The following is a 25,129-nucleotide window of genomic DNA, read 5'->3' as shown; positions in this document are numbered from 1 at the left end:
GCTTTGTGTCGCTGTGTTCTGCGCTACACAAACATCCCAACTCGGGCGGATTCAATTAGATATCCGATTGCAATTGGAACAAAAAAAAAAAAATACAGTCTTGACTCTTTGACCTCTTTCCGCAGCTCGTGTTGACTCAACATTGAACGCCTCCTCGCTGCTTTTTTTTTTTTTTTTTTCATGCCCGCCTCTATAAATACATTGCCTCTTTCACACTCTTGTATTTACGTCGGCGCTCTGGATCCACGTGTTTTTACTACAGAGACGCGCAATTTCTCCGCCTGCGGTTGTTTACCCGGTGGCTCTCCACTGTTATTTCCTAGTCTCCGCCCACTCCGGGATTCCCGACGAGACCCACTTCGTTTTTAACTTGGGGCACGATTTATAATTCAGGGGAGTTTTCAGGCGGTTGATACAGAGTTGGTTGGTTGGTTGGTTGGTTGGTTGGTTTTCCTCAGGCGTGAGGCGAGTGTGTGGGATGTGGGGGGTGGGGTGGGGGGCTTATTGGTTAAGCTCCTTCCAGGAAAAACTGCCCCTTGGCCATTTTGGAGAGTACGGCAGCGCGCTTCAATTAGACGGCATGCATTTTTAACAGCTCTCGCGGGAGCGTGTCACGACACAGAGAGGCGGAGGGGCGGCGGACCACCGGGTGAGTCACCCGGCAGAGCAACAGGGTGGGCTGAAATGAACAATGTGACGTTTGTAATTATCAATAATTTTTGTGGTTATTATCACGGCAGAGTGTGAGACGGTGTGGCAGCTCGGCTGGTTGCTAACGGCTAACCCGCGGCGCTCGCTTAACAGCTATATTTTTTTAGATGCTTTAAATCAGGCATGGGCAAACTATGGCCCGGGGGCCATATGTGGTCCGTTGAGCTTTTTAATCCATCCCGCCGAACTTACAGAAATTCTATTGATAGTCAGTAGTCATGAAATAGTTGTATTTTATCCATTTGTTCAGTGTTTTAAGAGTCATTTCAATAAAGAGCTGAACACCGTGGGGATTCAAAGACAGATATTTTGTTGAAACGCTTTTGTCCATTTTCAATTGACATCAAAGCAAAGTTTTCTCCATATCCCATAATAATTCCTCCTATGAAGTGGGTCACCAAAACACTCTATCTATCTGCTCCTGCTCTGGCCCCCTTTGTCAAATTTAAGAACCTATTGTGGCCCAACCAGTCAAAAAGTTTGCCCACCCCTGCTTTAAGTCCTCTTCACAGTTTTGCAGAAAACCAACAATGTGAATCTCTTCGCCACTAGGTGTCGTAGTTCTTCGCTGCACCTACTGGAAACCAAAACAAACCGGGATCCTGTAGGCGATGACCCTTTTTGTCTTTTTTTTTATTGCTTTTGCATTGGTTGTTTCTCCACTCCCACTGGGCTCAAAATGACTGGAACATGTCACCCCCCCGCAGGCGGAGATCCGCACCAGCTTCGAAGACCTGTACCGCATGATGTCACAGCGCGAAGAGTTCCGCTGGATGATGCTACGCATCAAGCGCATGGCTGAGCCGTGGGTGGGCGCCATCCGCTCGCTGGCCGCAAAGCAGAACCTGGGCACGCGGCGGAGGAAGAAGGTGTGTGTGTGTGTGTGTGTGTGTGTGTGTGTGTGTGTGTGTGTGTGTGTGTGTGTGTGTGTGTGTGTGTTCGCTCAGTTCCTGTTCTTCTTTCATTTCCCCCTTCCTTTTATCGTAGGCGCGACAACATATAATAAGTCATGCTGAACGACACAGGTCGCACCTTGAGCGACGCTCCTGCAGGTGCAGAATGACTGTTGTCAGAGTCCCATGAAGAGCGCCCACATCTGGCCATAGTAGGACGGTGGCGCTCCCATTAACAAAGAGACTTCCTCTCCCTTCCTCCTTTATCCCGCACCGCTAATCTCTTTTGGGATAATAATCCCTGAATATTAATCCTCCGCTCGCTCCCCCCTCGGGGAACGGGGGTTTGGTGGGAGGATGGACAATGGAAAAAAAATAATAATAAAAAAAAATGTGTCGGCCAACTCACTCGGCCTCAGAGCAGGAGGTGAGCGAGCTCCTGTTTAAGAAGAATCAAAGTGGCTCAGAGCTTCAAATCTGCTCTGACCGCGATCAAATAATGAACTCCTGTGTATCCTCTGCTGGCAGGTCCTGGTGCACCTGGGCCTGCTGACCAAGGAGTCGGGCTTCAAGATCGCAGAGAACGCCTTCAGCGGCGGCCCGCTGGGCGAGCTGGTGCAGTGGAGCGACCTCATCACCACCCTCTACCTGCTGGGCCACGACGTGCGCATCTCCGCCTCGCTGGTGGAGCTCAAAGAGTCAGTGGCGTCGCCAGTGTCCTCCTGAAAATATCTTTTCCCAGATTTTCTTTTGTTTTATTAAAACGATCTGCCTCCCCTTCCCCCTCCCTCCCTCCAGGATCATGCGGCGAGTGATGGGGAACAAGTCCAGCTGCCCCACGCAGGGCGACAAGGTGGTGGAGCTCATCTACATTGACATCGTGGGCCTCACCCAGTTCAAGAAGACGCTGGGACCCTCCTGGGTCCACTACCAGTAAGCAACCCAGCTGTGTCTGAGGTGGGAGGTGGGAGGCGGGGGCGGGGGCGGGGCTTAGACTGTATCCTGGTGTTTAGTTGCTTTTTAACCAAGAGCAAAAAAAAAAGGAGGTGAACAATAACTGAGGGGGGAGGGGCCCCCCTAATGGCCCCGCCCTCGTCCGTCGGCAGCTTTTGTTTGCGTGGCGGCATAACACCTCACACCCCCCACCCACCACCACCACCACCCGACTCCTAATGGACGACCCAGATGCTCCTTGTGCATTATTCCTTCCTGCAGGGGAAGCCGAGCGCTTGGTTTTTGTGTGTGTGTGTGTGTGTGTGTGTGTGTGTGTGTGTGTGTGTGTGTGTGTGTGTGTGTTTTCGTAGAGAGCGGCTGCGAGTGCAAAGCAGTGAGAAGGCGAGAGGAGAGGAGAGAATCCTTTCACCGTTCCGACGTTGCTGTTGTTGCCTCCCGCGCCGTCAACCTGCAGCTCCTCTGCAGCACAATTCCCCCCCACCCCCCTTTTTCCCATTTTTTTTCCTTTTTTGTTAATCCCAGAGTATAACAATAAAGTCGGGTCAGTGTTCTTTTCCGTTTAATCCTTTCATCCGGTAACATAGTCAGGGCACTGCGCCGTGGTCCATAAATAAAGAGCAAGTTGTTGGTTTTTTTATTTTTTGTGTCCCCCCCCCCCCCACTGTTTTATTCCGACGAGGCCGAAGCAGAAATGAAAAGCGGGAAAATAAAAACTTCCTCGTGTGATTCCCTCGGCCCTGTGAGAAACTTCTCACCGTCGAAACGCAAAAAAACAAACCGCTAATTTAATAACAAAAAATCAACCCACTCTTTCCTCGGAAGCCGTATGGAAGCCATTCTCGTCATTGTCGTTTTTTAGTGGTGGTTGCGCCTCTGCTGGCGGCTGCCTCTGCAGGTCTGTGGCTCTCCTGGGCGGTAGTGGCGGGGGTTCAGCCAGATGTGCGGCAGCTGCCGGAGCCACGAGAGCCACGGACGACAGGTGGAGCTTGTTGTTGTTGTTGTTGTTGGGTTTTATTTTTTTCCGAGGTGCAGTTGCGTGATTTCAAAAAGCAAACAGATGGCCGCACAACAAAAAAAAAAAAGGTAGAGACGGGGGATGTTTCACCGCTAATGGATGAACGAGGGCGGGGCAGGGCTGACTTCAACAAAGCGGCCAACAATGGAGGCATTCAAAGGTCGCCGCCGAGAGGTTTTAATGTTTCCCGCGTTCGCAAAAGAAGGAAATATCATTGTCTTCCATTTGAAACGTGTCGTTTTTATGGTGAATCGCCGGTGAAACTCCTGCGTGGATTCAGCAGGAGATTAGATTCATTGTCTTAATAGAACTGAATTTTTTTCAGCATATATTAATGAACATTGTTACTAGTAAGAGTGAACAGAGCTGCTCATTTACATCTTCTGTCCCTTGGCAGGTCACACACACAGAATAGCAGGCATTAAAAACAACCAAATGATTCATTGATTCATACTTTCATATGTGGGTAGTGAAGTGCACGGTTAGCAGTAGCGCTATTGAAAGTGCTCCGGTGGAATGAAGTACTCAACTAAAACAAACTCTAAACTCTCTAAATCGTCCCTCGCAGGTGCATGCTGAGGGTGCTGGACTCGTTCGGGACGGAGCCGGAGTTCAACCACGCCCACTACGCCCAGTCCAAGGGCCACAAGACGCCCTGGGGCAAGTGGAACCTCAACCCGCAGCAGTTCAACACCATGTTCCGTAAGTAGTGAGCCACGAAATAGAAATCTGAGGTGGGGGCCACTGGGCTCTCCAGAGAATTTGAAGAAATTTGGGATGAGCCCATCTGTTGCGCAGATTGATTATTTATTTATTTATGTATTTATTTTCCATTTAAATGTGATTTTGTTGTCTGTGCTTAAGGCTTTGATCTCACTCCCTGCCCTCCCGGACCCTCCAGGGCCCCGAGGGAGCAGTGAAATGTTAGGAGCGGCGCCTCAATAGCCTCTTTGTTGGCTCAACAGGGTCGGCCGCTCTCACAGAGCGCCAGGTTAGATGATATCTGGGGGCGAAACAAGCGAAGCGGCCGCTCGGCTTGAATGGCAGAGCTGCATCGCTTCCCACCGAGAGACTTTTCTTTTTGTGATGGTGGTGAAAGAGCCCAACAAAATCGATTAATCGCTCGGTCAGACCCGGAAGTGAAGAAAAAAAAGGAAAATGAATTATGTATTTAGGTTCAATGGTCCTGAATCCGTCTGAGTTGGCCGTTTGGAAGGCAGACGGAGAAATGAAGAGGTTCCCAGTTGGGTCCTTCACCCTCCTGGATGGCGATTGGCCGATTTGTTCCGATTAGGCCGAGCCCCCATGAATCACTGATTGGGTGAAGTGAAGTGAGAGCGCGAGCGGCCCCTGGCCGATAAGACAGGATGAGGGCAAATTGACCTCATCCATCAATATTACAGTGCAGATAACGGCACGATTTAGTTTTATTTTGATTGATTTATTTTGTGACTTTCAGCACTCCTAGTGGCTAATTTGGCTTTTTGATTGATTGTGCGTAATGGTGAAGATTAGTCGGACGCACAGATAACAGGGAGCGGGCCCACGTTCTCCAGGTTTACACAACCACTCTTGCACTTTTTTGCTGAAAGTAAACTTGCTAAACTTGGTTTTCCTCTTTCCATTTAAAACGGCTTGGAAAGTAGGCGCCGTTCCGAAGGCCCTTGACCCTCATATAAATGATTGGCTACTGTTCAGCGGCAGTCATCCTGGACGTGTCCTCCTCCCTTATCTGCAGCCCGCTGGAGGTCAGTGCGTGCCAATATTGACTCTGTTGCCAGTGAATCCAGGGCGAGGAGTGAATTGCGCCGCAAAAAAAACAAAAAAAAAAAACCCCGTTAGCATCTGCAACAAAGCATCTGCTCCTCCTCCGTCTCCACGCTGCTCCCCGGCCTGTTTGTTAGTTAAACAGCCGACGGGATCGGGCGAGTGACATTTTGAGTGGCGACTCTTGTGGGACGGGAGGCATCTGTTGCCAAATATATAAAGGAGGGGGGCGGGGGGCGACACTAATTAACAGCTTGTCCCGCTGACACTGCTCAGCTCAGCTCAGATCAGCTCAGCTCGCCGCCGCCGCCGCTGCCGCCTATATCCGTCTGTCGCCGTTAGAGAAGAAAACCAAACGAAACAACACGTTTCAGTGGTCGTCAAGGGCCTTCACACGTCCTGTGAGAAAGCTAAATGCTAACGCTAAAATAATAAAAATCAAAATAGCGTATAGTCTATACTCTTATAGATATAAACACATACATATGTATCATATTATATATATATATATATATATATATATATATAAACATATATATACATATATATATATATATATATATATATATATATAGAGAGAGATAATTGGAGAAGGTCTGACTGCGGCCCACGTCAGCATCCTTTACACATACACAACCATATCCTCGTCTACGCCCACAATTACTGTTCCGCACGGCCTTAAGGAGGCGAACAAACTGCTTCTCCTGAGCATCGCGAGGAGGAACTAGAGTTCAAACGCGGCCAGCTGGGAGTCGGCCAACATTCCGGACCAGGCTCGGGTGATATTTCAGCGCCGTGTTTAACGTGTCAGACGGCCCTGATCGCGAATTGCGAGCGTCACGAGGGTGAAAACAAAAAAAAAAAGAAGCGAGGCGGCGCTCCCGGACGCTGATGGACGTGTCGTTCATCACTCTTCAGTTTGCCTTTGCAAAACCAACACACGCTTTTGTCTGCTGGCTCGTGTTCAAACAGCGAACCTTCTCAACTGAGGGGTTTTAACAAAAACATTCTAAAACCAGTTTGTCTTTCGTAATGTAAAGTCAATTCCCTTCGACAGGCGAACTGCTTGTACCATTGGTTTGGTTTTTTTATTTCAGCGCTTCTCATCGGCGCTCCAAACTCTCCTTTTCCTCTCCGGGTTGTGTTTTATTATCATTATTTTTTTCCTAACGAGGCAGATGGAGGCCAAGCACTGCCAGCGCCAGCCTTCGCACTTGAGCGGCTCAGCCGTTGGCTCCCGCAGTAGCAGTAGCTCGCCACCGCCGGGAGGAGAAGGATATAAGGGTGGTGTAGAAGGTGGTGGTGGGTGGGGGGAAAAGACCAGCGAGTGCTGCTTTGGGAGACGTCAGTTTTATAGCTGAAGCCCAATTTAATACACGAAAATCTGATGGAATTCAGAGAGAATCAGAGAAGAATTCACCTGTGACTTCCTTGTCTTCCTTTCCTTTTACGTGGCGTTTTTGCGTCATGGTTTACACGACATGCAGTGGTGGGAAAAAGTTGTCCGATGCCCTTAAATGAATTTTGATTGTCGCGATATATTTGCCAGATCATTTCTTTTGGCCGAGTCTTTAAAAAGGTTTAACTGCATCAGAGTCACACACACACACACACACACACACACACACACACGAGAAACTATTTTGCTGTTCATTGCTAATAAGACCACATCAGAAAAGTCAGTGGGTCAGTGTTGTGTCTGTACTACAACAAACTGCAGACCAATTCTTAGCGCAATACAGAACGTCACAAACGCACGAGGCGTCCAAAAACGCCCCCCCCCCCAACTCCCCCACTGTCCTCCCGGATGTGTCCCACCTCTCCAGCCTCAGCGCTCAGTGTTCTGCCGTCTCTCTGCAGCCCACACGCCTGACAACAGCTTCCTGGGCTTCGTGGTGGAGCAGCACCTCAACGCCAGCGACATCAAGCACATCGACGACATCAAGAGGCAGAACCAGTCGCTGGTTTACGGCAAGGTGGACAACTTCTGGAAGGTACGTTTGCGTGTCAAACTTCCAATGGAAACTTATTAGTGGCCAGATGCCGGAGCTCAGATCCAGCTTATCGCCCGCTGGGGCCACTTTTTTTTTTTTTTTTTAATATATTCAAACGCACACACTCACGCTGTAGCATTTTTTTTGGTGGGCGGGAGGTGGATGGGGGGGGGTGCGGGCGGGGGGTTGGGATTACTGTACCCTGCGACAAAACACCACCAGGAGACTTGCAAGGATTTTGCATATTGTTTGGCCCGTCGCCGAGGCTCGGGATTAGCGCCCCTGACGAGCGTTCAGCTGGCGCCGTGCACGTTCATTCATTCATTTATTTATTTATTAATTTATTTATTTATTTATTTTCGGGGCCCCTGAGTCGCCGGCGATACAGACGTGCGACAGAGGAGCTGGGCGAAAAGATAACAAGAGCCGCCGCGTGTTGCTTAAACAATCACAGGAAGGAGAAGAAGAAGACGGCGACGACGAAAAAGAAGTAGAAGAAGAAGTGAGGTCAGGTGTGACATGTCACAGATGAACCCAGAGCCTCAACCTGCACCATACTAAAAAAAAAACTAAAAATGAAAAAGGCTCTGAGGTGGATTTTCAGAGCTGGGTCCCAGCTGGAGGCTCACAGCAGGAGGGGGCGCTAGCTGCTAATCAGACTCCCTGGCGTCTTTAATTACCTCCCACTTTTTAATTAAAGGGCCATTTTGGAGGCGGCTGATGACGCCGCCCGCCTTCCTCTGTCTCTTACGTCACGTAGAAGTAGCAAGAAGAGTGAGGGGGAGCTGGGGGCTTTGTGAGGGGGAAAACCCCATCCAGTCCGTTCAGCCGGGGGTGATTGATCTTCTAAAAGTCCGAAAGAAAGTTTTCAAGTCTCCGGCAAAAAAACAAAACAATTAATTGAGCTCTTTTTTTTTATTGAGTCGCTGATCCTTCAATCGTTTGCACCGTCACCCTAATATAAACGATGGGATAGTTCCGGTAATTAGCAGGATGATAAAGATAACTGCCGACTGCTGACAGGCTCCGTTTACCGCATGTCAATGATCACTGCAAGGCCGACGCGAGTCAGGTGCCCCTGCAGCCTGACTTGTACGGGCCGGGCCTGCAGGAGGCGATGTCACAATTTTAAGGCTGGTCGCGGAGTCAGCGCGTGAACTGCAAGGCTGTCGTTAGTGGTCGCGTGAGTCACCCCCCCAACCCCCCCGATTGGACCGTGAGCCCCGACGATGACCAGGCCGGCCGCTGACTGCCGGAGGACCATCGTTTGCTGGGGGAGGGGTGGGGGGGGGATCAGGGCAGCAGCCTGGCCAGTGTAATTATTGTTCTGGCGAGGAAAAAAGAGGAGGAAGCAGTGAGGGCTTGCAGCGAGACCTCACATAAAAGTGGCCGAATCACCTCGGAGGGGAGGTGTTTCCATGGCAACCCAGTAGGAGGGGGGGAGTGGGAGCAGGAGGGGGCGGGGCCACAGCGAGCCCAGAGTGACTGGCTGTCGTTCTTCCCCTTCAGACTGCCTGCAAGCCGAGACCAGCCTACCTGTGTGTGTGTGTGTGTGTGTGTGTGTGTGTGTGTGTGTGTGTGTGTGTGTGTGTGTGTGTGTGTGTGTGAGACGAGGTGGGAGGGGACGAACGGAATCTGTGTGTGTGTGGGGTGGGGGGGGGCAGACCTATTGGCAGCACATCAGAGGAGGCGGTGGAGAGTGAAGGCCTGAGCTGACACACACACACACACACACACACACACACACACACACACACACACACACACACACACACACACATACATACACAAGGAGGTGGCTTATGCAGAACAACAACAGTGTGACACTTGAACCCCAGCAGCCAACCAGGGAAAACCTTCAAAACAGGTGGATGACAGAGGAGAGAATCATTTTAAAAAATCAAACTGGATTTTTTTAGATTTATTATCGATCGTGTACAAAAATGTTTTGCTTCAAGGATTCGCTTTTGCCGCTTTCCAGGAATCTGCCCGCCACCCGACAAAGCGTCGTAGGTTAGCCGCAGAACTAGCTTCGGGCTAGCCTGCTAGCAGAGCTAGCTTCGGGCCTGCTAGCGGAGCTTTTTCAGACGTATCGGTAAAGAGATTTATCGCAAATGTGTCATGGAAACACTTTTCTCGCATCTACACATCAGCGGACGTGACGTACGGGGTCACGTGACCAGTTCACTTCAAGTGAAAATGTTTGGACGGAGGAGGAGACAGAATATTTTTTACAAGTAATGAAGGAGAAAAATATTCTTGACAGCAAACAAACGTAAACAAACAAAAGCAAACGTAACAATTACGAGAATTACGGCTTATGCGCTTTCACACCATTCAGTGGAAACACCTGCAAATCGCATTTGTACTTTGTCAAATTTCTAGAAATATGGCTTTTATTTTGCGAAAACCTGTCATGGAAACGTAGCTACTTTCTCGTTCTCGGGGCTCTTGGCCAGATGGACGCGTGATTTTTCGCAGAAAAAACAAACAAAACCTGTTGGCTGCAGCTTCTGCGCCACACAGCTCAACGCCCTCCCCCCCACCAGACTAGACAAACATGCGGAGGAGAGCAGCATCAGCTCCGCTGGTGTGTTTCTCTCAGAGGGAGCCTGTTACAGCCGTGTCACGGCGCCACCTGCTTCCATTAGCCTGCGCCTGCAAGGTGCCACTCTTGTAAACTGCAGCCAGTGGAGCAAATAATGTTCGCCGCTGCCGCCTGCCGCTGCGGGACTCATAGCAGCAGCTGCTGCACGCGGCCCTTTTTCTGTTATTACTATTATGGTTGTTGTTTTATTGTCTTTGTTTGTATAGAACACCTCTGCGCACTGGGTAACGATGGAAACTGGGAAAAAAAAAAGCACGCAGGAGGGTTTCACAGCCGTCTTTGCACTTCTTCTGCACACACACACCAGCTGCCTGAACAGGCTCTCTGCTGCCTCCTCTTTGATTCTCTCGGCCCATCACATCAGTCGCACTCCTTCACTTCCGCGCCGCTCCTCCAAAAAAAATCCCATTGTTCTGACGTCGACAGGAGCAGCAGCAGCAGCAGCAGCAGCAGACCCGCTCGCCGCATTCAATGTGCACGTCATAGCTCAGGTCTGCGTTGAAAATGTGAGACTCAGGACCATCGAAATCTGTGCAAGCAGTTGCAGCAGTGGAAATCTCATCGGGCCGCAGCCGGATTGTTTCTGTGTGGAGCGAGCGAGTCTCCAATAACCTTCAGTGATACATCCTCACACACACACACACACACACACACACACACACACACACACACACGCGTGCACGCACACACACACTCAAAGAGAGAGAAAGAGAGAAATCCCTGTTCAGCTCTCCTGAGTCGAGAGATTACTGTGTAGCGGTTTTACCTTATAATTAGAACTTCATCTCCATCCCTTACACACACACACACACACACACCAGTGCACCAGGCTGCTGTAGTTACAGCAGGCTGGCTGGAGGCATCTGATAGTCAGGCCTCCAGGGACTCTGACGAGCGGCTACCTGTAATTTAAACCCAGGAAGGCCTCACTGAGGGACACACACACACAAACACACACACACACACACACACAACACACAAAGGGGCAGATCCTCAAAGAAGGGCGCGCAGCGCTAAAATGCGGCGCATTTTGCGGCGCCACAGATGCGGGTTTCCACAAAGGTTTTTGCGCTAATGACATGCAGGCGCAAACACGCCCACGAATGCGGCACCTGAAAACGGGTGCGAATGTTGCGGTCTGGCAACCTGAGAGCAGTTGGCGCCAAAGCGTGTGTTTGACAGTGAAACTCTGCTCCTGTGTGCGCCTGGCATTACGATGCCTCCTCCGTCTACCAAGACTGCTCAGTCAACGTTAGTCACCAACACCTGAGTACCATTTGTATTTTTCATAGCCTATCTAAAATACTGGCGTATACACTGTGGTCTATGCCGATCTATATATGAGATTTGGGGGTCCATATATATATCTCAGGCTTTTCAGAGAGGAAAGTTTCACTCAGAAGCCAGAAACACTGTGACAGACAGAAGCTGCGCCTGGTTCTGGTTCTGGCCGGCGGTGTTTACGTCTGTCAAACTGCGTGCGGACACGAGCGCAAACTCTTCCTGGATCTGCCGCTGTTTGAATGAGGCATATTTGCATAGAAGGGGGCGTGTCCTTTTGCGCGTAATGACCCATTTCAATACATTCAAATGAGTCTGGCGCAACCCTGCCGCTACCTGCGCCTGGGCGCATTTTCCGCAGATTTTCACGTTTGCGTCCTCTCTGTGGATCAGAATCACCGTTGTTGGCACTGTACACACGGATTTTCTGCCGCAAAAGCCACGCAAACGCTTTGTGGATCCGGCCCAAAGTCGTCTCGTCAAAAACAATCTGTGTGGGTTTGATGATGGACGTGCACTTGTTTTTTTTTTTTTTTATTGTTGTATTTGTCCAATCAAAGGCCTGCTGTGATTGGCTGAGCACGGGGCCAATCAGGGGGAAGTAATGTCTCCATCCAGGCTGATTCGGAGGAAAACAGCTGCTTTCCCCTTCAGCAACAGAGGCCGAATGTATGCTGACAACTGGTCGCCACAGCTGCTGCTTGCTGTCCCGCCAATTTTTCTTTTTCTTTTTTAGAAAATCTTGCAGAACTCGCTTCCTGCTTTCTTTCCTTCCGCCGCTGTCTTCTTCTTCTTCTTCTTCTTCTTCTTCTTGCGCCACCATCACACTAGGCAGATGCGACGGCATCATTAATCTCACTTATCTGACCCGCGGCGTCTGGTTCTCCTCCCAGAACGGGTAACTTGAGCCCGGAGACGGACAAAAACTTGAGTCACTTTTGTTTTCTCTGTGATCGTTTATCATTGTTGCTGCGTCACGTTAAAGAATGAGGTGAATCCAGGACAGCTTAGAGGAACTCTTCAAAATAAAAGCCACGCTCTTTAAGCAGAGAAAATTTTACATCTAAAATTTTAGAACTAAAAAAGCTAAGAAGTTTCAGAGTGGAAGTCAGCTTTAGGTACAGAGGAAGCAGGTTCTACGGTCGCTTTAGGTCGGCAAAACGGTTGGACATGTTTGTTTTTTTAAAACCAAGGACGCAGCACGTATTACTGCAACACTAGCTTGCCATTGTGTGGCCCCCGACGCTCTGTGTATTTATAGCTCAGCTTGTCGTTGTGGCCAGATGGTCGTCCAGGTACCTGGGTACCTTCGACGAGCTGGTCCTCATTTTAAATGCGTCTTTCTGTCTTCCCGCAGGACAAGAAGAAGTACCTGGACACCATCCACAGCTACATGGAGGTGCACGGCACCGTGCACGGCACCAGCACCGTGCACCTGCCCAGCTACGTCAAGAACCACGGCATCCTGAGCGGCCGCGACCTGCAGTTCCTCCTCAGGGAAACCAAGGTCAGTCCCCCCCCCCCCTGCTGGCTGGAAGCGGTGCGTCACGCTTGGAAATCTATCAGTGCACGAGTTCGACAAGAGCGAGCGAGAGAGAACGCTTCGGTCCGCTCGTGGGTCGTGTTGCAGCGCAAGAAGTGGTAAGAAAAGAAAAAGAGCTAGAAAATAAAAATAAAATAAATACGTACAATAATTATGCAAGAAAATAAGGTGATGGAAACAAAGCCACGTTCATCATCATTGCACAACAACAGGAAAGACCGGTGTCAACAATATAAATGTAAGAGATTTTGGACCGACACAAATTTCTCCTGGAGATCATTAAAGTATCAAACAATCAATCAATCAAATAAAAATAGAGAAGGGAACAAAAGCATATTGTTTTTTGTGCCAACTCACCAAGGATTAAAACTTGTTTTGATGTTTTGCATAATACCCGGAAAAGTAGCGTGATCACATCATGCAACTATTTTGTGCTAGTGCCAAATGCAAAAAACGGTCAAACACACCCTAAACAGACACACAATTGAAGCCCTGTGTGTGTCTCCTCAATTGACACCAAAAGGGGAAGTGACACATTTTTAAAAAAAGAACAGATGAAGGTAAATGACAATAATTGCATTGTGCCTATTCTGCTGCTACTTCTGGATGAAAAAAAACAACAAATAAGTAAACTTTATATTTGGTTCATGTATTCCAGTTTTGTTTAAATAACCGAGTGAGAAATTATACACAGAGCACAGCGACACCTACTATAGCTGGGACGGAAGAGCAACTCCGTGACGCATTTACTTAGCGGTGATGAGTACGCCACCACAGTTTTCTTTCCTCCTCCCGTTTGCTGGAACAAAAGTTTGTCTTGGTCTCTGGCATTGATATGAGTCTAAATACGTCTCACCACCCAGACTGGAAAAAAAAGACAAAGACAAAAACAAAAGCAAAACAAAAGCTTAAGTTTCAGTTTTATTTTGCCGCATATTTTGAACGTACTGCGCAGACGTCACAGCCTCGTCGATGTTAACCATTAGCATCCTCCCGTTGGCTTCCTTCCCGTCAAAGCACAACTCCACACTGAAGCCAAGTTATGAGCCGAGGGGGGTGAACGCAGGTGTTTACAGTGACAGTAATTAAGGTTCCGGGAGGGAGAGAATAAAGAGTGAACGCTCTGCTTTGGGTTGTTGTCTGTCAGGAGAGCTTATTGTTAAGGGAGCAGCAGCAGCTCGTTGCCAGTTTGGCGCAGTGTACCAGGGGGCAGCTATAGTGCAAAACAATACTTTTGCACCGTTTGCAAGCAGTGCGTGTCCGCCTCCCTATCAGGACGGGCCATGTGTTGCTAGAAACATTTTCTCAGAACTGTTATCAATTTGCAAATAACAGCGGGTCGCTGTGTTCGCGGCCTTCTGTTTATCTTCGGGGGGGAAATAAAAGGTGGAACTGAGCTTTAAGTGTCTGTGAAGGTTCTCAGTCATCCAGGTCATCTTAAGGTAGAAGGGTTCCAGTTAGAGCAACTGGACTTGTTCTTAAGATCAAGTCCAGGACCTTCAATCAGCTGAGCTTTCATTTTGTTTTTGTTTGATCCCCCACCACCACCCCCATCCCCATCCAGACAGTTGTGGAGGACTAGGAGAGCCACAGATTGTAAATCAGGCTTTTATTGGGGAGTAAAAAGGATTGAGATTTAAAATCCGTTCGGGCCCCGAGACGTCGGCCAAAAAAATAAAAAGATTCCACGCTGGCTAAAGAAGAGGTGTTACTCGGCTTCAGAGTATTTACGTTCTAGCCTGGCCAGCTTCCTCTTGCTGGCGATGCGCTACGAAAAGTAAAGCCCCGTATCCTCTCACCGCACGCGGGTGTGCGTGGAGAAGCCACCGGGGGAGCCGCCCGCTAAATCCCCAGGAAAAGACCCAGTTGAGCTGCAGCGAGCACAAACAAGAGAGCAGGTTTTAGGAGGTCTGGGGTCTGGGGGAGGAATTAACTGGGATGTGTTGAATTCAGTTTCCCATCAACGGCAACGTAAAACAGCCAACGCTAGCGAGCTGCAGCCGGAGGCCTATTAATTGGTCCTGCAAGAGTTTGTTGAGAAAATATCCTCGTCAAGACGGATGTTATCTCACCATCGACAGACATCCCGTCAAACCCCAATCGCCTGAAATACCTCCGTGACGCCGTCTGTATCCGGGGAGCAGCCGCTGGATTCATGTTCATCTGCTCTCTCTCTCTCTCTGTCTCTCTCTCTCTCTCTCCCTCCCCCCTCTCCCCCTCCCTCTCCCACCTTCCCTCCAATTCGCAAGTCATGATGTTTGTTTTTTTTATGTTTTTTGTTTGCTTGTTTTTGTGCAACTTACCCGGCTGCAGATCCCCGCGCTGCATCATAGGTGGCGCCGTGCCACCCTGTGGGGGGGGGGGGGGGGGGGGGGAGAAAAAAAAAAACAACTTTAATTGCAGCCTGCTTATCCTCGTGCGTTACGTCATCGTGCACAGAAAGTAGGTAAACGCTACCATATGAAAGCATGCATGGTCGCGAGAGAAAAACTTCACAAAAACAAGGCAGCTGCCAGCTGATGTGAGGGTGATACCCAGAAGGGGGACTCGGCGCCCTGTGTGACATCACAGAGGGCCGACAGCCAGACCTGAAGAGTTTCTGTCAAGTGGGAATATTTACAGGACGTGTCGACGTTTCATCAGACATCAGTCTGTTTATCCTTGCTCTCCTCACACTATAAATAGTGACGTTTTCCTTTTTTGCAAGCGCGCGCACACACACGCACCAAGCAGGGGTTTAAAGTGTGTGCTCTGCTGCCACCAGCTGGGGGGTAAGAAGAAGGCAGCAGGGAGAACTCGAGTATATAAGGCGTGATGTGGTTCTTGTGGCGTGATTGTCAATATAAGATGACGTCAGCAAGGTGCGTCGAGGGGGGGGGGAACAACACGCTACCAGAGTAGAGGGAGAGACAGACAAGGGACCGGTGACAAAGCCCAATAAATACAATCCACGTTACAAAGCACAGTTTGACTCATGCGTACGTTATTCAATAACACGACAGTTCTGCACTGCCAGGGTACTTCCTGTTTGTCCCTCCGCAGGGCTGTGACTCACACGCACACACACACACACACACACACACACACACACACACTCTCAACACAGTCGGCTGCGGGAGGAAGTGACGCCCCGCGCCCCCATCCATCTAACGGTCTAAGGCACTCAAGTTAAAAATAGTTAGGCCTCCCATCCAGAGGGAGGAGTTTTCTGGTAAGACGCTCCCCACAGTGTTGTTCCTGTTGCCCCACTACCGTTTACTTCCTGTTCATGCGCTGTTTTTAAAGGCTTCAATAGACGTTTGAATGTCCAAAACTTGGCTGGAGGTGGCCATCTAGGGGCCAGTTTGCAGATTGCGCCACCTTTCACACGGCTCCTTTAGGCCAGGGGGTCGGAACCCACGGCTGCAGGGCCTTTCATCCTCCTCACGAGGCTCCCTATGGCTATGGGAAATAAATAATGAGTATTTAATTAAGATGCATTACATTTTAGTTTGTTCATTTTTGAAATATATTTCTAAATTTGAAGATTATTGTGATTTTGTAAAATCTAAGCATAACACGTTAAAAAAAATTTTTGGGTGCTTCAAATGTGCATCACCAGCGCCAATGTTGGACACCTGTCTCAAACTTTTCCAACCCAGATAGACAAACTATGGAGAATTCTATGAAAAGAAAAGTGTCTTTACCGTCATAATGTTTCTCCATCATGGATCGGCTTAAGGTTATCTCAGCATTATTAGTAGCAACAGTATCCATGACATTTGAGATTTTCCACGTGAACTTATCCAGAAGTTCATCAATTGTCTCTGCATTTACAGTTGGTGACACAGCTATTGTCTCCATAAACCGAGTGCTAGCATTCTCATTTATGAACCTTTTTTTTTTTCTTCTAACAGACACAGAGGTTGACACAGAACTGACAGCGGTTCTGCAAACTCCTCCATACATTTTTCATTGTGTCTTGGAAGTTCATACATTATTAAAATAACAAACTTTGGATCACCTTTTACTCACAGTGATTTGTTAACTAGTGACCTAATATTGATGACCACTAATCCCAGAATGCTCTGCTGGTATTTCGGCACATCAATCAGGACAGGATGTTTATTGAAGGATATTATTATTACTTAATTGGTTTATTGTTATTTTATTGTTCAATGTACTGTTAGCCTGTGGAGAAAGGTTTCTGTTGAAATTTAAATCTGAAGGCTGCAAATAAAAAAAAAAAGAGGCATTCGATTTTTATTTACATTGAATTTATTTTGATGTTTTTTTTTATTATTTGAAATTCGATTTTGCAAGTGTGCGCTATTGAGTTATTTGTTGAATAGTACAAAGGTTTTTGCTTGTTCTATATTCAGGTTGAAGCAACACTTATTTGGGTTGATATGAAAAGATTCACTGTTCTATCCGGAGGAAGTTTTTTTCAACAAATATCAATGTTGGTCCGCGACTTTGTCCAAGTTTGATATTTTGGCGCCGCTGTGTTTGAGTTGGACACCCCTGCTTTAGGCGAAGCAGCCTTCTGTCACTGAAAACCTGTGGCACATCAGTGTAAATCCGAGCTTGACCACATCACAAGCCCACTGTTTGTGCCTCTTTTTCGCAGCTGTTCGTGGGCCTGTCCTTCCCCTACGAGGGCCCCGCCCCCCTGGAGGCCATCGCCAACGGCTGCGCCTTCCTCAACCCCAAGTTCAACCCACCCAAGAGCAGCAAGAACACTGACTTCTTCAAGGGCAAGCCCACCCTGAGGGAGGTGAGGAGTGCACCCGCTCACACGCGCCACGCAAGCCCACCACTGCCAAAAGGTGCATTTGGCTTTTTCTTCCGCTGAACTCCGCCCCCTCACTTCCCGTTTCCTCCTCCCCCTCCCCGCGGCCAGCTCACCTCGCAGCACCCCTACGCCGAGGTCTACATTGGCCAGCCGCACGTGTGGACCGTGGACATCGAGAACTCCGCCGAGGTGGAGAGGGCCATCCGCTCCATCCTCAGCCAGAAGGTAAAGACCCTCTGGAGGGGTTAGCGCTCTGTTTGCAGCGGGGCTGGGCAAACCTTGTGACCGGTGGGGCCGGAGCAGCAGCAGGTGGATGGAGTGTTGGAGGAGTGACCCACCTTATAGGAGGAAAAAATATATCATGGGATGTGTAGGAAACATGCTTTAATGTCAATTTAAAATGAACCAAAACAAAGTCACAACAAAATCAGTGTCTTTGAAGCCCCACGGTATGAACGACTTGTAAACACTGAAAAAATGGATGAAATATTATATTTATATTTATGATATTTTACGACTTACTGACTATTAATATTTCTTCAAGTTTGGTGGGCCGGATTAAAAAGCTTTATGGTCCGCACAGGGGCCCTGGACCATAGTTTGTCCACCCCTGGTTTACAGCCTGCCGCTGACATACTGGCTGTCAGTTTTGTTCTTGTCGAAACTTCACATGGGTTTTTTTGTTGTTTTTTGTTTTTTTTTGGAAGGGGACAAAAACTAAGGTAGCGTTGGCTACCCCCAAGGCCTTTTGTGACATCACAAAGGGCCTTTTCAGCACAGCTTTCCCAAAAGTGTGGGCACATCAGCGTTAAAGGGAGCCCGATCCTGTTCCGTCTCCCATGGTTGCAGCTCTGATGCATATTGAACAGGCCCGGGAGGTTCTGCGTGGTTCTGAGTTGGGAACAACGGGTCCGTTGAGATTCGTCGGAGCCGCATGTGCTCTGTGATCCGTGGTCGACCAGGCTCGGCAGACAAAGACGGGGTGGGGGATCAGAGAGAGGTGGGGGGCGGGGGGGGGGGGGGGGGGTGGAGACCACAACAAAGGCTCAACTTGTCGTTCCTCCCCGTTTGAAGTTTTTGCAGATCAGAGTCAGCAGTCGTGTCGTCCAGTTGAGCTGCACTGGCGGACAGCAGTGACAAGACAAATTTGTCTGAATAAATAAAAAATGAAATTCCGTTTCAACAATCAAGTGCAAAAAGTGGTGCAAACACAAATAAATTCTCTCAATTCCCACTAAAAGCAGTGGCTGACTCCCAAGCAGATCAGATGAAAAATACTGTCAATCTCATTTTTAAACGGCATCTTCGCGCATTTTTTTAGTGGTTATTCGGGACCTTTTCAAGAGGTTACGCAGCGTATACACTGACACTCTGCCTCTTCCACCCCGAGCAGATTGAGCCCTACCTGCCCTACGAGTTCACCTGCGAGGGGATGCTGCAGCGGGTCAACGCCTTCATCGAGAACCAGGTACGTCTTCCCGCCGCCCTAGTTTTTTGCCTTTAAAAAAAAAACTTTTTTTTGACATGTTGACGCGGGACGCTGTGGTGTTGCCGCGCAGGACTTCTGCCACGGTCAGGTGATGTGGCCGCCGCTCGGCACCCTGCAGGTGCGGCTGGCCGAGCCGGGGCGCTCCTGCAAGCAGGTGTGTCAGGAGGAGCAGCTCATCTGTGAGCCGTCCTTCTTCCAGCACCTCAACAAGGACAAGGACCTGGCCAGGTGGGACACACACACACACACACACACATACACACACACACACACACACACACACACACACAACCAATCAAGACACACATACAGAGACACGAAGACACATGCGCGCGCACACAAAGAGACACACAGACGTGAACAGAGACACACACACACAGAGACACATACACACACACAGAGACACACAGACGTGAACAGAGACACACACACACAGAGACACACAGACGTGAACAGAGACACACACACACACAGACACATACACAAGCACAAAGACACACACAGAGACACACAGGAACACAAATCATTGTGTTTCGTAGATGCCTTAAGTAGGAAATATCAAATCAGCATGCAGTACCCCACCTTCACCACTAGATGTCCCCATTTCGTATCAACACGGACAGAGGCTTTTTTCTTGACTTTCCCCTTTACCTATGAGACCGCCTCCCCTCTTCCTCCCCCCTCCAGGTTTGGCGTGGACTGCCAGACGGTGGAGTCGAGCGGCGACACGGTGGTGCCGGCCTACAGCGCCGCCCGCCGCCACTGCGTCTTCCAGTCCGACCTGCTGCTGTTCAGCTGCGCCGGCGGCCACCCGTCGCTGCAGCGCATCTGCCCCTGCCGCGACTACATGAAGGGCCAGGTGGCGCTGTGCAAGGACTGCCTATAGCGGACCGCAGTGGACGGGGTCAGAGGGGGAAACACCCACAGGTCACATGACTGTCATATTTATTTCCCCCCCCCCCCCCCCGTTTGTTGACCTGCTGCGGACTGAACTGACTGACTGACCAGCAGCTGTCGTCAACCCCCCCCCCCATCTGAAAAATAATAAAATAGGGACTGTGAGTGGGAGGGGGTGGGGGGGCTCAGTGCTGCCACCCAATGGACTGTATCAGCATATCAGTGGCAGCCAGGAGACTCCACCCCAATACCCCTCCACCTTCATCTCAAACTGTGTTCTGTAGGTAGGATTGCACTGGACTGGAAGGCCTAAAGAAGCCCCTCCCCCCCCCACACACACACACACACACACCTATGGGTGGTTTTCCATATGAGACAAGCTCCAGTTTTACACTGTATCCCTCGGTTATTTCTCCCTCCCTCCGACGCTTTTTTTCCTCGGGACGAACACAAAGAAGAAGAAGAAGAGCTCGGCGTCGCCCCCTGGTGGACGAGGACGAGTCGCGTCGTCGCTGTTCCTCCTTTCCTGCTACCACAAACACACACACACACACACACACACACACACACACACATTCCAAGAGGTGAGGCTCAGGGATGGGGGGGTGGAGTCTCGTGTCAACTGAAGCTGTTCTGCGTGGAGTCGCCGTGTCGTCGTCGTCGTCGTGACTTTGTGTCGTAGTGGCGGGAACAGATCGAGGCCAGCGGAGCTTTTTTCTCCTCCTCGGACGTCCATCCTCTTGGTTTTCTTTCTGTCTTTTTCTTTTTTTACGAATTTAATAACAACTAACTGTTGTTATTAACCAACCAGCTCTCTCTCCCTCCCTCTCTCTCTCTGTCTCCGCAGCCTCACGTCTCTCCATCTTTGGGGGGAAAAAAGAAAAAGCCGTCGACGACGATATTAGTAATTTTGTGGGTGGGGGGCGATGCCATTTGATTTTGTGCAGGTTTATTCGTGTGACACTGTATGTAACGAATGGGACATTTTTATTTCCCTTTTTATTTATTTTGTACACAGATCTTCATCACGCTGGAGCTCACTTGTTTGTAGTTTGTAGTTTTTCCTTTTCTTATTTATAGACGGGTTTTCATTTCATTTTTTTCCTTTCAAAAATAGAGTTCTATTTATGCAGAGTAATTTAAAGATGATTTAAAAGAGAGAAAAAAAAGGACATAATAGCAGCTAATTGCTTGTCATAGAGTCGTCCAGCAGGGGGCAGCTTTGTCAGCTTCTGTCCACAGCCGACTTCAATTGTGCTGTTTAAAAAAAAAAGTTCAAGTAAAAAAGTAATTATAATCATGCTAAGAATATTTAATTAAATCAAGATTTTTTTTTTGGTTTGTTTGTTTGTTTACGGACTTTGAAGATTTGTGGGGAAATTGTCAAATTGGTTTTTGAAGGTGAACAGCAGCCAGAAAAAAAGCCATGAATTTTTTTTGTCTTCTTCTTTTTTTTTTGAACATAATCAGCCTGAGGGTGGCGCTATAGGGCACCGACTGATCACCTGCACTCTCACCCTGTCACTCTTTACCGCGCCCTTTCTTTTTTTAAAAACATTTTTATTATTTTACAGGCCGTCTATCCACCACTTTAGCGGTGAAAAAGACATGATGTGCCTTTTGTCTTTCTTTCCTCCCGCGCGTCGGAACAGTTCCATCCACGGTCGCTCTCAGCCTCGGATTTCAACTCACGCGTTCAGCCCCCCCCCCCCAAGAATAATTCAGCGATCAAAAAGGTTTTACGGCACAGCGTTTAGCCCTTTGTTTACAGCCACCTGCAGGAGGGGGGGAAGAAACCAAACACTCCCTTATTTTTTATTTTTTTTTATTTCTTTGCTTTTGCCTTACAGTTTGGACTAAAGCGTCGACTCAGAGTCAACCAGCAGGGTTTTTCGCTTTTTGTTTTTTTGTCCGTCGGAGTCTAAAAAAAAAAATAGAAGTAAATCTGACGCAGATGCACATTTTTTGTTACAAAAATGACTCTGCAGTGTTTGGCCATCTGGTTGCTGTCGCACTCTGCCTCATCAGGAGGAGAAATGAACTTCATAGGGCCTGAATTTTTTTTTATTATTATTTGAGTATCTATGAGTCCATACTGAGCTTGAACAATATTTATTTGCACCGTTAATCTTTCGAAGTACTGCTAGTTTTGTTTTTTAGAACCGTCGTCGCTGCTGATCATAAATCAACCGACGGGCATTTGTAGGAAGCAAGAAAGAGATTTTTTCCCCTCTTCCTGTGCTAGCTCTTGTTTCGGACGAGTCGTTTCTTTTGGTTTGAACCTTTGAGCCTTATTTTTCTTTTCTTTCTCTCTTTCTTTCGTTGGTTGGTGGTGATGATCAGCAGCACCAACAGCTCAGTGTCTTCACCGTATCTGTCTTTTTTTAAAACCTCGCCGGCGAATGTTTGTACAAGAGTGAGTGAGTCTTTGCTTTTCTATCATTATTATTTTTGGCTCGATTGTTTATTCAGCTCGGCTGCGACCGAGCGAAGCTGCTGCCGAGGCTCCCGGCGGCCACGACACCTTTCTGTTGTTGTTGCTGTTGTCGTGTGATTTTTTTTTTCTCCCTGTTTTCACAGTCTTTAAAGAGGAGGGATAATATAACTTTATTTTTCAATAAACCCTTTTTTTCTGTGACAAAAGGCTCAAATAGACTCTCTCAGTTTCGGCTACATCACAGCAACATGTAGTATTTACACCGGCCAGCACTGGAACACAGCACAGCAGTGTGTGTGTGTGTGTGTGTGTGTGTGTGTGTATGTGTGTAAAACACAGACATCTAAATAAATCTCAGCCTCAGCATTTTGCAAAGTTTGACTCAGAATTTAAAAGAAAAATGTGAAAAACTAACAAAAAAAAATTTTTTTTTAATCTAAAATAATTACAAATAACTGCACTATTATTAGATTAAAAATTAAAGCAAACTTATTTTGAGCAGCCAATTCACTGTCAATCACCTCTACATTTGTGCTCATATGCAGTTTTTTTTTTCGTGTACAAAAGGTCATGGCATGATCTAATGAGGTTTTACACACACACACACACACACACACACACCTTATGATCAGGTTTCACATCACAGTGTTTACATTCAGTTACAGTCACTGCAGCAAAGAAATATTATCACTATTATTTTCCTAAACTTCATTATGTCAATGAAGCAATCCTATCAGACACTCTTGCCGTGTCTCAATTCAGGGTCTGCACCCTTCAGACCGAGTGTCGTCCGTCTGAAGGAAGCGTTCTTAGAGTACCCAGCCTAGAAGGACGGACCAAACCCCGCCTCCCCGGTAACCACCTGGGACGGTCTAGCCTTCGGCGTATTTCCTGGTTGCGTTACCGCCGTTCCCTCCTGCTGGCCAACCCCGGAAGTGACGTTTTTATAGCATCAAGCTAACCATTGGTTCGCCATCTTAACGATGCCGTTCGATATTCAAATAAATAAAAACCTGATGTTAAAACTGCATATTTTATGTGAAATTTCAATACTTACATTCATATGAAGTGTCTTTACCAGTACATGCCGCTAATTTCAGCTGACTTCCCAAGATCTCATGATGCTTTGCAGCAGCACGCAAAGCATCATGGGATACGTAAGTACGCGAAGGACAGTAGTGGTGCATCCTTCGAATCGGCTAAAACGAGTGCGTATTTCCGAGTACGCATCCTAAGGACCCTCGGGAATTGGGACAAGCCTTCGCGCAGTGCGATGACGCAACTTCCTTTCAAAATGCGCACTTCAAGGACGCAGACCCTGAATTGAGACACAGCATCTGACTCCTCCTGGTCCAAACACTCAGTCCAAAAAAATCACTCAAGGTACAATTTAAGGCGTTGGAGTCAAAGTTAAAGAGAAAAAAAACACACCATCAGAGACACAACTTGGATAAATATCAGCAGGTCAACGTGGAAACTCGATCTGATCTGCGCTTCCAGTCATTCAAACAGGCCGAGTTCTGAAGCTAAAGTCTGTACAAAGAGACCTCCAGGCAGACACGCACACACACTGGCCAATCAGGACTGGCCTGGTGACGTCATCACCACCAGCACTAAGCAGTTAGTGCAAGAGTGCAACAACGGAAATATCACAAATGAAGTGTTGTCGCACAACACCAGCGCCCAAGTTTGTGTGTTTCCGGTCAATGAACAACATAGAAGTTAGAAGAAGAGATCTAAAAATAATAGAACATATAAAATCTAAGTGATCTACTACTCACCCTGGATCCGAAGAACTGGAGACACAAGCTGCTGCCTTTCCAGTAGCATAAAAATACACACAGTTGCCCATTAAACAGCCATTAGGAGAGATTTAGATTTTTAAAAATAATTTTAAAAAAAAGAAAAAAAGAAAATCCAGTGAAATCCAAAATTGTCGAGTGATGGTTTTGTGTTTGTGTCTGACAGAGACTGCTGCTGTCTGGCTGCAGGAGGCAGGTGACGACCATCAGTCAATCAAGCCACACCGTGACCTGGTGGAGAGATTTTCTGCTGCTGTCTGACAAACACTGACAACAGTTGCCTTTATGTTGACTTGATAGAGTTTGCATCCAAATTATCTTCATATATTTTATATTACATTGCTTTATTATGGGGGGGGGCGTGTCTGTATTAGTCACAGACTTCCTGCTATAATTGAAAAAAAATAAATAAATAAAAAGAACAAACATGTGCTGCAACTATCACCACCGGTCACTAGATGGCGCGTGATGCAAATCTGTATACATTAAAAAAAAAAAAAAATCTTTTTAGCGCCTGCAGTACTGCAGGTGGCGCTTTGAACCAACGGAGGTTTGTCGTTTTCTTCCTCTACTTTCTACTCTGCTCTGTGATTGGCTGCTTGAAACTGGGCCCCAGACTCTCTCAGACACACAACTTGTAAACATCTTTTCAAAGCTGTGGCGCAGATCTGTGTCCGTGCTTCTAGTATCAATCTCATCTCTGGTGGCGGAGAATATATTTATATACATATATATGTACATATTGAAATATTTTCTATCAAAAAATTTGATGACAACACTCAACGGCTACATCGTCTCGCAACACGGCTGAGCTAATGCCTCAAGGAATCATGGGAAAAAGCAGCTGTGTTTGAGTGTGTAAGTGCGTGTGTGTGCGTGGGAGGAGCCTTGAGGTGGAACTGAGGTACTGCATACTACAATCATATCTGACAACTCCTTGACCCCCCACCCCTCCAAAAAAAAC

The 25,129-nt window shown here is 48.0% G+C and overlaps 1 protein-coding gene and 1 long non-coding RNA gene across 2 annotated transcripts in view; one reads left to right on the top strand and one right to left on the bottom strand.

Moving 5' to 3' along the window:
* Positions 1-21,817, top strand: part of mgat5 (alpha-1,6-mannosylglycoprotein 6-beta-N-acetylglucosaminyltransferase) — a 54,442-nt gene extending 32,625 nt beyond the window's left edge. The window contains exons 7-17 of the mRNA XM_076015985.1: positions 1,419-1,580; positions 2,133-2,302; positions 2,403-2,537; positions 4,142-4,275; positions 7,201-7,334; positions 12,581-12,730; positions 17,376-17,522; positions 17,649-17,765; positions 18,934-19,008; positions 19,100-19,257; positions 19,717-21,817. Of these exons, the coding sequence (XP_075872100.1) occupies positions 1,419-1,580; positions 2,133-2,302; positions 2,403-2,537; positions 4,142-4,275; positions 7,201-7,334; positions 12,581-12,730; positions 17,376-17,522; positions 17,649-17,765; positions 18,934-19,008; positions 19,100-19,257; positions 19,717-19,915 (1,581 nt within the window). The 3' untranslated portion in view covers positions 19,916-21,817. The remainder of the gene's footprint in view (positions 1-1,418; positions 1,581-2,132; positions 2,303-2,402; positions 2,538-4,141; positions 4,276-7,200; positions 7,335-12,580; positions 12,731-17,375; positions 17,523-17,648; positions 17,766-18,933; positions 19,009-19,099; positions 19,258-19,716) is intronic.
* A 256-nt stretch (positions 21,818-22,073) lies between these two features.
* Positions 22,074-25,117, bottom strand: LOC142881770 (uncharacterized). The gene is made up of 3 exons (XR_012925694.1): positions 24,708-25,117; positions 23,694-24,668; positions 22,074-23,093 (listed from the first exon to the last, which is right to left on the bottom strand). It is a non-coding gene; the product is annotated as an uncharacterized LOC142881770 (long non-coding RNA).
* Between the last annotated feature and the right edge of the window lie 12 nt (positions 25,118-25,129).

Source organism: Nelusetta ayraudi, unplaced genomic scaffold, assembly GCF_046127955.1.
Source record: "Nelusetta ayraudi isolate G7.1 ecotype Tasmania unplaced genomic scaffold, CSIRO-AGI_Nayr_v1 ptg000006l, whole genome shotgun sequence".
Taxonomy (NCBI): domain Eukaryota; kingdom Metazoa; phylum Chordata; class Actinopteri; order Tetraodontiformes; family Monacanthidae; genus Nelusetta; species Nelusetta ayraudi.
This window is presented reverse-complemented; position numbering and strand designations above follow the sequence as displayed.